The following is a 15,663-nucleotide window of genomic DNA, read 5'->3' on the forward strand; positions in this document are numbered from 1 at the left end:
TAATTGATATGTTCAATTGATTGGTTAAAGACTGTAAGAATCGTGACGAGACCTGCAGAGGTAAAAGTATCCGCATTTCCACTATGCGTGGAACGAAGAATTTAGTCTGCGTTTCATGTGTAACGTTCTAATCTACTTCAAAATATTTAACAGTTTTTAATTGACCGCTTGTCGTAATGCCAACTGTTAGAACTTTTTTATTGGTTCGTCTGAAAAGTTGCGCCGTAGAACACCTGACTGCTTAGGCTGGATTTTCACGGGCAGCGAAATGCCGCGGCAGCAAGCATCGCGATGCTGTGACAGCGGAAAAATTACCGCGGCCGTATTACAGAGATGAGTGCGCTGGCGACACATTTTGGCTTTCACAGGGTCAAGCTACTTGCTGTCGCAGCATTTTGCTGTCCGTGAAAATTCAGCCTATAGCAACATTAGAACGCACTTGTGCAACGGCGATTTTCCCAACTGGTGTATATCTATATTAAAATTAATATGAAAAGCTCACTATATGATGGTGAAGATTATGCCTATAAGTCTATGACAACACTTCACTCATGTTTTGCATTGAATTATTTAAGCTAAACAAACCAATGGACTATCAGTTGTATTTTCAAAACGTAGTTCTCCAAATCACAGAATAGGAAAACCAATTGTCCTTAAATGGGTTTATAATGCTATTTTCGTATTGTTTCAGTGACTAATGTTCCTATTTCGTTGAATTACTCTATGTAAGAATATCATGTGCAAATACTTTGACCCTGAGGTTTGGTGAAGTTTACATGTGGATCATTGCAAAAGTGAAAAAGAACATGGCAATATACTAAGCAGAGTACTGAAAATTTTGTCTTGTGTTGAAAAAAAATAACGTTTAAAACTACCTTCACACGGGTTCTTTACTACGTGTCATTGGAGTAGAAATTGCGATTTCTATTATCATTGGTGCAGTGCCTTTTGTTATCCTAATTTATAAGAAATGTTTCTTCATATTTTAAGCAGTACCTCTTGCTATTTTCATTTATAAGAAATTTTTCGTTATTTAAACACAAGCCAAGTTACCCAGAGCTTGAAGATCAAAGTAAAAGCACTCTGGGATAAGTCTAACTCAATTCACTTGGTAAAGGGACCAAAACACGACGAAAATCCACTTCATTTGTTCCAGAATACGTTTACATTTTCATAATTTGTTTGGAACCATTAAAGAATCAAGGATGGTAGATATTCCTGGTATAGTACAACAGCTGTTCATGTCCAATAGGCACCCTCTGTATTGTGGCGCAGAGTACTATCGGTATACCGTTTAGTATCTGCTAGATGATATATTGCATCCTAAAAACAAACGAATGATTGTACTTGTAATCAGTTTTCTCTAACGATACGAGTTCAAAAACATATACTGGTGAGTGACAACATGAGTAGTATTAAATCCAACGCCCATCGTTGCAGAACATCGCGGATCCGCTCGGAACGGAACGGCGCCGCACGGTATGGAAGTTTTAGTGTAATGCAGTAATGAGACCGTTAGGCGTAAAACGATATAATTCCACTATAACTCGCACTTGTATGAGACCAGGTTTTTGACGATTACTATTCACAGCTGATCGCAATAATCGATGATAAATCGGTGAATCCTGTTTTTGAACATTTCAGATTGATAGGAATCAATAGGAATTGAACCTGGCATGATATACATTTTTTTTTTTTTTTTTATCAATTTCAAACCGAAATCTTCAGAAAAGGATTGATTCACGGATTTATCTTCGATTATTGGGATCCGCTGCGGATAGTAATCGCGAGAAATCTTTGGTCTCATGCATGTGAGTTATAACGGAATGGACTATATCGTTTTGCGCCTAACGGTCTTATTACTGTGTTACATTAAAAGTTCCGTACCGTGCGACACCGTTCAGTGTCGCGTGAATCCGCGCTGTTCCGCAACAGCGGGCCTTGGCCTTTAAGATTTACCTGTCTCTACTTGTATGATACGCGCCTGACATAGTGTATCTCAATGTTGGTAAATTTTTATCAAATTTTTCATTATTCACATTAATCTTAAATATTTTAGTTAACTTTAGTTCAGTCTCTGAATCAAGTTATGTTACTTTCCTATTTGTACAATTGAAATTACAATTCGTAGTTATTTTAATTAGTCATAAACTGATCTTCCACTAGATAACATGTGCAGATCCCTCTTTCTAAGAATTCTAAGAATCTTTATAGCCTCAAACATTGATGCTGGTAGCCCGACAGGGACAATACGTTGACTGAAAACTGTTAAAGACGGTAACCCTAATGAGGTTTTGTCTGTCTTATGGGTTTGCGTATTGAACGGCTTCCGTAAATGAAAAAGCTACCGGATCGCTGATACGGTTTTATACGGCCCCAGGTCCGCTTATCTGCAAAGTACCAGTGATAAAAAAGTTGCTCGCGGGTAACCGTCTTTAAATTCTTCTGTCAATGGACAATTGATTGCTCTCACGTGAAATTCGCAAATGCGAAAATATCTTAAAAGTACTTCGCGTACTTGGTTTTTGGTAGTAGCCACAAAAAACTTTGAAAATTTTGAAAATGATTCTCTTTTAACGCCTAGTGGATGTGAGTGACTTGTTCCTGTACAGAAAATTCAGCGGGAGCAATGAATATTTTGCAAAAAAAAATTCGAATAACCAAGCAGCAAGAATTTATACATTAGATTAAATTGTTTTGATATTGATTCAATCTTAAAAAATTAGTCTTACCGAGTCGATCTTGACAAAAACGTCCGTCATAGATAAGAGAAGATTGGCAGTTTTTGAGATTTAAAATGACCTCTTTGGCAATTGATGAAACTATTTCCGTTTCTGTTTTTACAAGTTCTTGAATTCTTGTTACAGTGACTTTCGTAAGAATATCATCAATGGTCAATTCATCTCTAAGCTCGAAGGTAATAGATTGCAGTAGTCGCAAGGAGAGGTGCTTCAGTTCAGCCGAAATTGAATCACTGAGGTATGGGCCAAGTATTTGACAGATACGAAGTTCTATCAAATATTGCAGGCCTGATTTATTTATACTGACATTGTACAAAAGCATCAAGATCAATCTAGATGGATATAAAATATTAGATTGAAATAGCATGAACAAAAATGTTCAGAAAAATTCATACTGACAGCATCACCGTGAGAGTGCACTGTTACTACACGCTCGATACTACACAAAATTATACCACATAAGATAGTCCGCAGAAAAATTATACTGTAGGAAATCAGTTTATACAAACATTATACTAAGTATACCACATTTCCGGTTTACCACTATACCATTAACTATACAAAATTTATAGTATAGAATAATTCTATGCAGTCTAATTTGTTTTGTGTTAGCGTGCATAAAGTAACTGTAAGCTCTCATAGCGATGACCTAAATGCTTGAAAGAAGTATGATAAAGAATTGACCAGTATCGAACGTTTCATCGTCAATTTCTTGATATTAATTACCTAGCATCAGTATGAAAACTGTCAAAAAGACATGTGTGAAAAAAGAAAGGTATCCAAGGCAGATACGGATGGAATAATGAAATTTTTTTTGTGCTCACCATACTATGCCCTGCAATAATCATAATCTACCTTGCTAACGAGTTGCCCGTAGGTAACGGTACCACAGGCATCAGTTTTACCATCTTCTGCAGCAAATTTTTTCCATTTGGATGTGTAACCAAAAACTGACGACCTCCAGGGCTTGCCGATAGATTTGTCACGATACCACAAAGACCCTTTACAAATTGAAACTCATCGCTGTTCTCAGAGGGAAATACAGAACCATACGTGTTTATAAAGGAAACAAAGGTTCCATTTACAATGCACAAGAACTCCCCAAGTTTTGCCTGAAACTAGCGACTTACGATTATAACTAATCTTAAGCATCGCTGATAATTATGTCATGTACAATTTTATGGAGTTACAGCGCTTCCGTTTTTTTTTCCAAGAAGTATGAAGCAGTACTCACCTTAGATAGCCATAATTCTACAACATGAGGAAAGCGGGACGCATGCCATACCAAATTTCCTAGCACAGCTCCAAGGCTGGCACAAAATGTACTTTGATGCATTACCTAGAACAGGTGTAACCGGAGATGTAACCTTAAAACAGTCATATATCACCATGAATGGTTGCACAGGCTTTTTTTCTCATCACTGTCGTCAGATTAATCAATCCTAGACTCTTCTTCAATGCTGGTAACTCAACCTGGAATCAATTACTTGATTCCTCAGTCTGATAATCTCTTCCTGTGCTTGCTCCAATTGGTCCCGTTGCTCGAGCCACCGTTTGTATAGTTCGTTGTACAGAGGTTCTACATTGTCATAGCTATCCACTCCTAAGGAAAAAGAGCGGAGAGAAACGACAAGCTCACAAGTTGATTAATCAAATTGCTCGAAGACTATAAAATACCTTTCTTGAATACAGCCTGAGGTCCAAACATTGCAGTAACATCATCTTTCAAACCGAGAGTTCGAGACGTCACTTCTGCCCCATTTTCTCCAGGGTATGAATCAGCCATGGTCGTACTCGCCGAACAATCCACCGTAAAGTTATTCAAATTACGTCCGACCGTTCTCAGAACGGTGCCGATTTCGTCCTTCAAGTATTAACAATGCAACTACGTTATTAACACAATTGCGTAGAGAAAGCCGACAAAATATTTCCTTCCGACATATCTGTCACAAGGTAATGTGTAATTGTGTCAACTACGTACATATGTAAATAAGAATTGTTCCTGTTCTTCCATAACCTCGGGCTTACAAAGACTATCTCCTATTTGAGGCATTAAGGTTAATTCACTATACACCGATACGAGATTTTGCAAAGTTGCTACAAGCTTCTACGAATTCCTTACAGACTCTGACAAACACGGGCTACTGGCCATGTTTACACTATTGGCCATGCTTACTTGCTTACATCCATGCTGCGGGTGCGTTTTTAAATTAGCTGGCAGCACTGAAGTATTTCTATATTTCACATACTCTTTGGCTAGTAGCGATAAAAAATCCCTAGGACAGAGGCAGAGCTACCCACGAACTCGATAGCGAAAAAGAGATACAGATTGTTGACGGTACTGAGAGCTAATTTTGGAATGTACTCTCGATAAAGACTCACGTAGAGAATTAACTGATCAATGTAAAGAATCTAAGATATTCCTCTTAATACCATGCATACAAATAGTTGATTTCACATATTCCCGGATACGTGCTGAAATGTACTGCCAGTACTGCCGAGTGTGACGTCACGTGGTCAACGGCCGATTGCGTTCTGTTTTGACTTTCGTCGCTTGCCCTCAAGCTCGCGCAGTCGTCACAGCCAAACCACCAAAAGTATTACTTCGCGAGCCAAACACACTCTGGCACAGTGCTGGGCAAGGTGCGTAGATACACGAGCAGACAAGGGAAGTCCTTTGCATGAAGAATTTTCCTAAGACCTTCCTTTGACCGCTCGTTTATCTACAGACCTTGGTGCTGGGGTACTGGTGGCAGACCTCTGGTGGCATGTAATATAGTTCCATACACAGCCACCAGAGTTCACTTTGGAATGAGCTTAGAACGCTTAGAACCCATTGGAGCCTACACAAGGAAACCGAACTGAAATGGGGCGAATTGACAAAATTTGTCGCCATGATCCTATATATTAGGTTTAGGATAAAATTATGGGCGTTTCCCGAAATATACTTGCAGTACTGTAAATACTGGCAACCGCGTTCCGAAATCGCGCCACAGCCTACTGCCGCCAGTCAGTGACGTCACGAAATTTGTGATACAGATCAGTGGTTGCAGTACTTGAGAGATGGCCGCGTCCTCGGTGGCGTTGCAAAGTAGCCACGGACGTATATATTTCTTACGTCCGTTAAAGTAGCGTTCGGATTTTACTGTGACTGGCAACTCGAAGTAAAAACGGAACGCTGTTCGCAGATGACTGCGTGACGTCACAGCCGGCAATACTAAAAGTATATTTCGGAACACACCCCATGAACATACGTACGGAGTTTTGGAGTTCCATTTCGTGTATGCCTATTGTCTATGTCCCATGTGGCAAATTTCGAACGGAAAGAATGCAAATTTGCGCTATTTCTAAGAATTAAATATTTATACTGTTTCATCATAATTTCATACGGTTAATATACAATAGAGCATTTCTATGTGAAAATACATGCGTTATTTCATGAATTTGATTTTACGATATTTGATTAATCATCCACTGTTTAAATTATTCAAGCTTCTGTATTTTTTGGCGCGCCCAATAAATTAGAAAAAGGTAAAGTCACTATCTGCCTAATAGTTGCTATCTCTCTCAGTATGGTCGGCTATACGGTCAAACGTACGCGGTGCCCTTCCCATGTAGAGTTATTTTAGTGGGAGCCAGTATCGGGCGCACATTTTGCCGGCACGCAGGCTGCAGTCTCGTCTTCTACTCTCTTACTTCCTGGTATCACCATTTTATTTTAAAAAGCGATAACGTCCAGCACGAGGCCCAGTCGAGGTAACCTTTCGCAGTTGAACAATCATGGACAAAGTCCATGCGGTCGCTTCTATCCCGCTCAACCGATTGTCTCAAGGCCGAGGCTCTTCCCTCCCGAGTACCGCTGCTTTTGGGTGTTGATCAGTAGAATTGTGCCGTAGCAAGTTGCATATAGTTGGATGAAGGTTTTCTTCAAAGTCAGTTTCATTTATCGGCTCGTTAGCATACTTTAAACTCATCCAGTGAAATCTGAACGAACAATGGCAAGCTATCATAAGCCGGAGTCAAAAACGATCCAAGAACTGAAGGATATCGCCACGAAGCTAAGAATTCATTCGGTTCGGGCGACCCAGATAACTAAAAGCGGGTACGTAACATATAGTTTGCTTATCAAATTGGAGAACCTGTGAATAATTGGCTAAAATCGACCACGCTATTTGTGGGTCAAGCATTGGTAGCCACTATCCGACCACTGCAATACGAACAGCAGTTCGTTCACGGCATGGGTCTGATGATTTGCTTTATTATTTTTACCGTGGGGCAAATTCGTCTATGCGACCGATATATAGCGGCCACAGAAACCGTATTGGTGGCTTCCGGCGATTCTAGGAAGTTATTGGCTGTGCAAAGCAGACCTGCTGCTGTTACGACATAAGATGATTTTTATTCACCAGTGATTGCAGCTAGCCGCTGCCGGGCGCATGTGATTGGTCACCTTCTATTATAGACGAACATTTATTCGCTCAGAGACCAACTACTAGCAACCCGGTTGGATAATTGAACATCAGCTATAAGCTAATTTCTCTGATACATTAGAGCCAAAAGCGGTTGCGAATACTTCCGTGTGTAGAATCACATTACGTATGTACGAATACATACAATATAAGTCTTGATTAAATCAGCGTGCCATGTCATAGCAGTAAAATATTATCACAAACCTTATCAGATTATCACAGCAAGTTTTTACGCATTGTCACGAAACACGTGATCCATCGAGGCGGGAATTTATGCCAATATTATTTCTATATAGGGTGTCCCATTTTCAGCGCAATAGTAAAATGTGTCAATAACGATGAACTTCATGGCAAAATGTTTTAGACAACTGTAGGATTTGAAGGAGACGGTGTTGCCATTAATCTCGGTGAATGAAACAGAAAGAATTCGGAATCACCTTGAATATTTTGATGTGGAAAACCATAGCTTTTACATTTTTTTTAACTTCCGTCCAAATTCAACCCAAAACTAGGTTACACCTAGTAGCCGTAGTGAACCTACCGTGCTTAAAAAATCCGACACAGACTATCGGATCTCTGTCGGATTTTTTCAGCAGAGTATTGAAGTTGAATTTGGTCAGAAAGGAGAGGTTCCCGAGTCTTATCTTGAGTACACCCTGGAAAATTCAGATTTTAATCTAGAACCATTTCACAGATTATTTGGTCTAGCTGACGGATCGTACAATAGACCAATTCCTACATCCCTGTTCGATAAGATATGTATAAATTAATAAAAACTTATTATTTGCAAAAACCAAGACTTATATTTTCACTAAAGTGACGGAAAATAAAACTTTTCAGTTAATTTCAAAAAAGCACAATCGTCGCGATTTTACGAAATAATCCATACAAATATTGGGAGGAAAATGCGTTATCAATACCTATTCAGAAAAAAAGTTATTATTGCAAATAAAAAGTTACCGTTCACGTGTGTCCTCTATTGGTTAAACATAGGGTCAATTCCAGGTGGAATTGCGTATTAACATCAACATTATTCGTAATAAAACCGTTAATGTATTTACCCTGGAAAGTTCTAGTTTTATATTTCGGAACAACTTGGAGGGATTCTGAGAAAACGATTCAAATTGAATATTCGTTCCCTAAAACTCATTCCTCAAGCATTAGTTCCCTAAATAACTCATAACTCAAAACGCGTAGTTGATTCAGGCAAACATTTAACCCAGTTAACGTTGCAAATAAAACGTTATCGTTTACGCGTGTCGGCTATCGGTGAAACGTTTGGCCATATCCGGGTGGAATTAAGTCTTAAAAAACTGTTAATGTGTTTACCGTAGAAGGTTCTAGTTTGATATTCCGGAACGACTTGGAGAGATTTTCAGAAATCGATTCCAATTGAATATTCGTCTCGTATACATATAACTCATTCCTCCGCTGGTTGCAAATATTTGCAGGGTAACAACTATATCGTAAATTTCGCAGGATAATCTCGATTTGCTACAGTAACAGCTAATACGAAATTCTATATTTCACCGGATAAACTCTTGGCCTTTGTTCTGCACGATGACCCGGCTTAGCTTGATTATCAGTATATGCATAAGCGCATATAGTTATAATCGAAATAACCGAGGATGTGATGTGTAAAATTCAATAATCGTTTTTCTCATTTCCCTCTTTGAAGCGCCCAGTTCTAAGATTTATCGTTTATTTGAAGAATCGTTTATTAGAATGGCATAATTAGTACAATGCAGAATCATAAAAAATGGAGCTACTGCTCATGCTTTTAAGGCCTTCAAGGCCTTCAAGGTCGACGCTCACAGAATGCTACAAGCCATAGGCCACCCATTTAAGCAGAATGCGGCAGCGTTAACACAATTCCGCTACAGCTTCTGCATTTTGCTTACGGCTCGATTTTTCCCGGCAGCATCCTGTTGCCGGAATATTTTGCGCCGAGTTTATGGTGAAAGGGAATGGTAATAAAATAGCGGAGGGTAACGTTACCTGGTGAGTGCTGAGTGAGTGTCACCCATTTAATTGGCATTATTCCTATTGTTCAAGAACTATGAGGCAGCAAAATATTGCAGCAGCATTTTGCTGCTCGTGAAAATCTAGCTGCTTCAACCTAGAGGGCCTAGACTGTGATTCAACTCAACGACTTCCGTAATATTTATTACACTATTATCGTGACGATTATGTAACTTATTGCGTGTAAAAATAGGTGGCGTCGTTTAACCATCTCTTCCATTTGGGTACTGTTTTTTTTTTGCATCTACGGTCAAGGGTCGAGATAGCAAGCCGGCGATATAAGCGAAGCTCGTCGCCGCCGATGCTTCAGCTTGCGACTACGCATTGAACACTGCAGTTAGAGGGTCAGCGGACAACCGTGGAGTTAGCCGATTAATTCTAAAGTTAATTGAAAATGGTGAAAGAAATTGATACGCAAAAGCTCTACGATGTGGCCAACTGGCTCAGGATTCATTCGGTCACAGCAACGCAGGCATCAAAAAGCGGGTATCTATCTGTAAAAATTACCTGCCCATCGAAAAACCTAACCTAACCTAACCCAACCTTACCGGGCTAACGCAGTTTTTGCGTACGTGGTATAATCCTAGCGTCCCAGGGTAGTTTAGCCATTAGTCATTCTGTAGTTAGAACATGGTCCACTCTTAACCTTTGGTTCATCTTCACCTAGCGTTACAATCGTAGTCAATTATTCCATTTCCCCCTAATATTCTACAACTGATCGTGAGGCCAATGTTCACAGTCCAAGGCTCTTGGTCCTGAGGCTTGACTTATCATTATTATTCTGAAAATGAGTCTTTATAAATCATATGCAAAATCGAAAAAGTTTCCTCATACCATGTATGCATTAAAAATTATGAAGTGTCTATTCGATCTACATAGTGAACCTTCACACGACACTGGAAACTCCGTCCATGCCAAACGTTCGATTGTCTCGAATTTTTCGTACAAAATTAGTATCCAAATAAATAATTTTTTTTAACCAAAATGCTTTGTATTTCCCTCCTTGTTGACTAAATTTTCAAAATAATTTTCTTCGGGTTTCTTAAACTCATTTTGAAGTTAGAGGATGAATCCATGTCGTTGCCTTGCCAGAATTTGCAAATTATCTTTTGATCATTCGAAAAAAATATTTGTAAGTTGCTAATTTTTAAAATGTATTACAGAAAGAGTGAATTTTTGAAGTGAAAACTTCTTTAGTGCCACTGGTGAAAACTTCTTCAGCGTGGTAGTGATTTGAAACTCGATGAAATAAAATGAAACTATTATCGATGTAACGAAATGAAACACCTATCGATGAAACAATCAATTATTCCATTTCTGATACTGCATGCTCCTCATTCTCTTGCAGTCTAGTTTCTGAAGGTTCCACTTCTACCACGTGTTAACTGCGCTCATGTTTTTTTTCAATTATCTGGCCAAAGCTATTACACAGACGCATCTTTTATCATCAATATAAGATCAGGCTAAAATTTATTTAGCAAATACAACAAAATTGCGTTGGTATTTCCTGGCTTCTCCTTCACTGTTTTGATTGGAGTCGTGCGTCTGACATCGCACTGAAGTGCCCTAATCAAATAGCAAGCCACCTTATATTTCAACTAGGCACCAACCTTTAAATTAAACTGTATCTTATAAGCTCTGACGATTTTGATTTGTATTTGCAAAAATCTTCAAATTTACCCAAGATTCTTTGTAATCCTACTATAGACATCCAACATCATGCTCATCTATGGCAGAGATCATGTCTGTCCTTTTCTTTCACACAATGCGCTACAAGGTCTCTGCTCCTCGTGATGTGAACAACGATAGATTCGTTTTAAGCAAAGGGCATGCTGCACCGATTTTATACGCCGGTAAGTGATTGCAAATTATCAAAATCCCAATTGGGAATGTTACTAAATTACGGTAGGTAAGAGTTTCAAAAATGTATCTATGTACGTGTCAATAACGATTGTGATAATTCACAGCTTGGGCAGAGGCAGGTTTATTTCCTACAAGTGAACTTTTGAATCTCCGAAAATTCAACAATGACCTAGAAGGACATCCGACTCCTAGATTGAACTTTATTGACGTTGGAACTGGGTCTCTTGGACAAGGGCTGTCTGTCGCTGCTGGCATGGCTTACGTTGGCAAGAATTTCGACAAGTCTAGCTACAGGTAACTTTTCCAACTAACCGAGTGACACTTTTATACAGTATCAGTTGAGCTTGGAAATCAGGCAAAATTTAGAGAATTTGATATATTATTGACGCTAGATGCCCTACATTTCTTAGTTGAATACGTTGCAAGATTTCTAAAGTTTTGCAACACACTCTCAGTAAAGAACCTCATTTTTTAATAAGATCTTTTGTAATTTTGTTGAATGATCTCTGAAGAATTTAGAACATCAAAGCGAATGATTTTTTCTTAGTAAATCTATCTACTTGGTTGAAGAAGTTTAATTTACTGCGCTGAGGTTTGTTGGTTTGGGAAGCGCATTTTTCCTAAGCTGCATAGCCTTCTCCAAGATACATGGTCTACGTTATCTTATTCATAGTTAATGAAATATTGCAGTTGTTATCATTTCTATGTTCAATTCATTCTTACCTGAAAAAAATCGATTATAATGATTTCATAGACCCATGTGATTATGGGAACATTGCTCACAAAGTGGAAAACAAGAATTTTTCTGATAAGATTACCGTTATGTACCTAAGGAGACAAGTGTAACCAAACTGAAGGTCCACTTTACTCGTTAGGTATGCTTATTCAATAACTGGTGTTAATTATTACCAATATTAAAAATCATTTATTGAAAACATATATTTAGCGTTATAGAGTGTAGTGTAAGAGATTAATACACCAGTACTCGATTCAAGGGTGCAACAATTTCCTAAATTACCTGCTATTTTACTAATTATAGAATACTGTTGCATCCTTAGGCTCACAGATTCTGTATACCCAAGTTTATTGAGTTGAATATCTCCACGTGTTTTCATAATTTAGCATTGAGAAATGACCAATAGAGAATGTTAATGCTGATGTAATCCTGCATCAATAAATGGGTATTTCGATTCAATCACATTTTTTCTAACCTAAAGTATTTTCTTGTATACTTTTATGCACAAAACATAAAAAATTGAAAAGACACCAAAGGAATAATAAATTGTGCATTAAGGAGGCAAAGTAGGTTTGTTTTACGCCGAGTGTAAGTTTGGATTACGAATTGTAAGCATGCCTGTGTGTAAGCCTAAGACGAATATTGCAAATGCGTAAGGTGGAAAAGACTGCCACTGGAGTGCATACGACACTTTATATAAAACAAAGTATAGTTGAAAATTTTTTTTTATTGGGGAGTAAATAAAGAGTTTTTTCAGTAATAGGACATAAAAGTACTCACAATTGTATCGTTGCTAAAACGATTACTTTGAATGTGAACCACAGGCAACAAAAGACATGTAATCCATACTTGTGTTATATAAAACAAATTGTAGCAACATTAAAAATAGACTGAGCTCGATTGATTTTTCTGCTGGACAGCTTTGTTATCTGCAGAGTTGGATTATCAGTTTACTTGTTAGTCACTGAAGCAACCAAGATCTGTTTAATATATACACATTGTGCATAGTAGCTAGTCTATACATCTATCTTATAATTATACTTACACTTTAAAGGGTGTACGTCCTAGTTGGAGATGGTGAATCTGCTGAAGGATCGATTTGGGAGGCACTTCATTTTGCTTCTTACTATGGGCTAGACAATCTTTGTGTAATATTTGATATAAACCGTTTGGGTCAAACACAAGCTACTTCCCTTGAGCATAACATGGAGGTTTATCGTGTGCGTTTAGAAGCTTTTGGGTTCAACGCTCTGGTAGTCGATGGCCACGACGTCGAGGAACTAGCTAAAGTACTAACACAATTTCCTATTGCTCTTTGTGGTGAATAGTCTTTTCTTGCAGATCCTAAAAAATACCCTGTCTTCTTTCATTTCACAGGCATTCCATGAAGCACAAAATACTCAAGGCCGTCCAACTGCAATCTTGGCAAAGACATTTAAAGGTCGAAACTTTCCCAACATTGAAGATGAACTCAATTGGCATGGAAAAGCTCTGGGAGCCAACGGTGATACCGTCATTCAGGTATGAAAAGATTACTGTTTTTTTTTTTTTAAGGAATTCAAAATTGTCGAAACCCATCCACGGGTTTCCACATTTCTTTATGTATACTATCTTATAATATACTATGTTGATTACTGGTGTCCTGTTCTAGCATCTAACTTCATTATTGAAAAATCCTGGTCCACTCGCTCTGCATCCGCAAAAACCCCTCGTCGCAGATGCACCAATCGTCGACATTAGTAATATAAAATTGAGCTCACCACCTAACTATAAATTAGGTGAAAAGATTGCGACACGTCTTGCTTACGGAAATGGCCTTGCCAAGGTAGATATATCGCAATTACATCACTTACTCTGTGATAAAAGTTGTAGTATTCTCATAACGTACCTTCATGTTTTTATTAGTAGCAACGTTATTATTGAACCAATACTTTTTCATGCAGATTGCAGCCAACAATTCCCGTGTGGTTGCTCTGGATGGTGACATGAGGACATCAACCTTTTCAGATAAAATCAGGACGGTCGATCCGTCGAGATACATAGAGTGTTTTATTGCTGAACAGAACTTGGTTGGAGTAGGAATTGGCATGGCTTGCCGTGATCGTACTGTTGCCTTTGTGTCGACGTTTGCTACCTTCTTCACGCGTGCCTATGATCAAGTGAGCTCTTATTCTAGTGAATGAATTCTACCTAACTGATTATCAGGAATCTGTAGCGTAACACGTTGATTGAACATGAGATATTGTAATTTATACGTTTTTCGTGTAATGTTATTTATTGCAGATTCGTATGGGTGCTATATCGCAAACCAACCTGAACTTTGTTGGCTCCCACGCCGGCTGTTCAATCGGTGAGGATGGACCTTCGCAGATGGGCCTAGAAGACTTGGCCATGTTCCGGGCGATACCTGGAGCTACTATTTTCTACCCATCTGATGCCGTTTCAACGGAACGTGCCGTAGAATTGGCCGCGAACACGAAAGGAATCTGTTTCATCCGAACTTCGCGTCCAGAAACACCTGTCATTTATAAGAACGACAAGGCACTAGCAATTGGCAAAGCTCAGGTTATCAAAACTTCAAGCAAAGATCAAGTGCTGATTATTGGTGCCGCGGTTACGCTAGTTGAAGCTATACTAGCTGCCGATGAACTTGCCAAGAGTGGAATCAACGTGCGTGTCATGGATCCGTTCACAATAAAACCAATTGATGCTGCCGGGATAATAAAAAATGCTCGTGAAACTGGCGGTAGGATTATTACTGTTGAAGATCATTATCCAGAGGGTGGTTTGGGCGATGCAGTACTCTCGGCCGTTGCTGGTGTGCGAGATATAATTGTGAAAAAGCTTGCCGTACCAGTTGTGCCTCGCTCTGGTCCAACAGCTGTTCTGCTCGATGCGTATGGTATCAGCAGTCGAAGCATTGTTACGGCTGTTCATGAAATACTGAAACTCTGAATATCTATTCCTAACGCTGAGAACTTGCAGTGCGAAGAGAAGTCTTTGCGCTAACAGAAGAATGTCTTCTTTCTTTCAACTACTTTCAGAACTGAATAATTTTGAAGCTCGGTAAGGGGATTCGCTAAATCAAAACTCTGATTTGCAGAGCCTGAAGACAAATTCAGACCAATGCTAACTTTTAAATACAGAAAGTGTTTTAGCAACGATATTCAGCATCAGTCTGCTCAACTATTTCGAGATGCATACAGCGCATGTTTCGTATTATAAATCTAACAATAAAGTGCAAATATCCCCGAGTCTGAACGCCATTCCGTCGTGCAATAATTTTCTTAAATTTTTCAACATTGCCAATTATTCCAAAAATTTACTCTATGTATAAAACAAACGTTCCAGCAATAATAACCAACACAGTAGTTTACTAGAAATAGTTGTTATTGGATGCACAACTTGAATGGTAGGTTATTTTTATAAACTTGTTTGTAATTCCCCTCCCTGTTTCTTTAACCACCGACCTGTTTTTCAACCACAGAGCGTATGTAAAAAGGAAATAAAGTGTTCAAAGATCATTAACGTTTTTCGTTTTTAATTTGTCGCGCTCTCAATTTGGAAGGTCTGCGATCTTTACCGCGTGATTGTTTTTTAATGCAATGTGAGCAAATCGACTTTCAAAAGTTTCAAGCTCATGGCATTTCAGTCAAGGCTTGGACCAAATTTTCGCTAACACAGGGCGTTTATAGTAGTCACGCCTGCTGATTGGCCTTAAATTTTAGGGACGAACAGTATCTGGATCGAAAAATACTTGGTTTTCATTGAATTATAATGGAAAGAACTAATCAGTACTTTATGAATCGCTTCAAGGAGTAAGTTTGTTTTT

The 15,663-nt window shown here is 38.7% G+C and overlaps 2 protein-coding genes across 6 annotated transcripts; one reads left to right on the forward strand and one right to left on the reverse strand.

Moving 5' to 3' along the window:
- Nucleotides 1-586: 586 nt before the first annotated feature.
- On the reverse strand, nt 587-4,911 carry LOC107222681 (heat shock factor 2-binding protein). 3 transcript variants are annotated; one of them, XM_046742272.1, is made up of 7 exons: nt 4,723-4,911; nt 4,419-4,605; nt 3,976-4,080; nt 3,597-3,859; nt 2,733-3,073; nt 2,519-2,604; nt 1,351-2,390 (listed from the first exon to the last, which is right to left on the reverse strand). In XM_046742272.1, exons 2-7 carry the CDS (start codon nt 4,461-4,463, stop codon nt 2,367-2,369), a joined length of 864 nt encoding a protein of 287 aa, XP_046598228.1. In that variant the 5' UTR covers nt 4,464-4,605; nt 4,723-4,911; the 3' UTR covers nt 1,351-2,366. The 3 variants fall into 3 exon arrangements, with proteins under 3 accessions (XP_046598230.1, XP_046598228.1, XP_046598229.1); XM_046742274.1 differs by lacking the exons at nt 1,351-2,390; nt 2,519-2,604 and adding an exon at nt 587-1,323; XM_046742273.1 differs by lacking the exon at nt 2,519-2,604 and having other exon boundaries at nt 1,352-2,390.
- A 1,592-nt stretch (nt 4,912-6,503) lies between these two features.
- Nucleotides 6,504-15,355, forward strand: LOC107222685 (transketolase-like protein 2). 3 transcript variants are annotated; one of them, XM_046742261.1, is made up of 9 exons: nt 6,504-6,843; nt 9,488-9,718; nt 10,940-11,085; nt 11,200-11,389; nt 12,886-13,120; nt 13,209-13,352; nt 13,483-13,656; nt 13,775-13,990; nt 14,115-15,355. In XM_046742261.1, the coding sequence occupies exons 2-9, from the start codon at nt 9,627-9,629 to the stop codon at nt 14,784-14,786; spliced, it is 1,869 nt and encodes a 622-aa protein (XP_046598217.1). In that variant the 5' UTR covers nt 6,504-6,843; nt 9,488-9,626; the 3' UTR covers nt 14,787-15,355. The 3 variants fall into 3 exon arrangements, with proteins under 3 accessions (XP_046598217.1, XP_015517631.1, XP_015517633.1); XM_015662147.2 differs by lacking the exon at nt 6,504-6,843 and adding an exon at nt 9,286-9,367; XM_015662145.2 differs by lacking the exon at nt 9,488-9,718.
- The last annotated feature ends 308 nt before the right edge of the window (nt 15,356-15,663 follow it).

The sequence above is a fragment of the Neodiprion lecontei genome, chromosome 5 (genome assembly GCF_021901455.1).
Source record: "Neodiprion lecontei isolate iyNeoLeco1 chromosome 5, iyNeoLeco1.1, whole genome shotgun sequence".
Taxonomy (NCBI): Eukaryota; Metazoa; Arthropoda; class Insecta; order Hymenoptera; family Diprionidae; genus Neodiprion; species Neodiprion lecontei.

Bases quoted from the DNA above. Each gene is read 5' to 3' on its own strand.
- LOC107222685 (XM_015662145.2), top strand. From the start codon at position 6,737: ATGGCAAGCTATCATAAGCCGGAGTCAAAAACGATCCAAGAACTGAAG. The intron at 13,121-13,208 runs GTACTAACACAA...TTCATTTCACAG, and splicing joins ACGTCGAGGAACTAGCTAAA to GCATTCCATGAAGCACAAAA. The intron at 13,353-13,482 runs GTATGAAAAGAT...GTCCTGTTCTAG, and splicing joins ACGGTGATACCGTCATTCAG to CATCTAACTTCATTATTGAA.
- LOC107222681 (XM_046742272.1), bottom strand. From the start codon at position 4,463: ATGATGTTACTGCAATGTTTGGACCTCAGGCTGTATTCAAGAAAG. The intron at 2,605-2,732 runs GTAAGACTAATT...TTTTCTGTACAG, and splicing joins TTTTTGTCAAGATCGACTCG to GAACAAGTCACTCACATCCA. The intron at 2,391-2,518 runs GTACGCGAAGTA...GGTACTTTGCAG, and splicing joins TGGCTACTACCAAAAACCAA to ATAAGCGGACCTGGGGCCGT.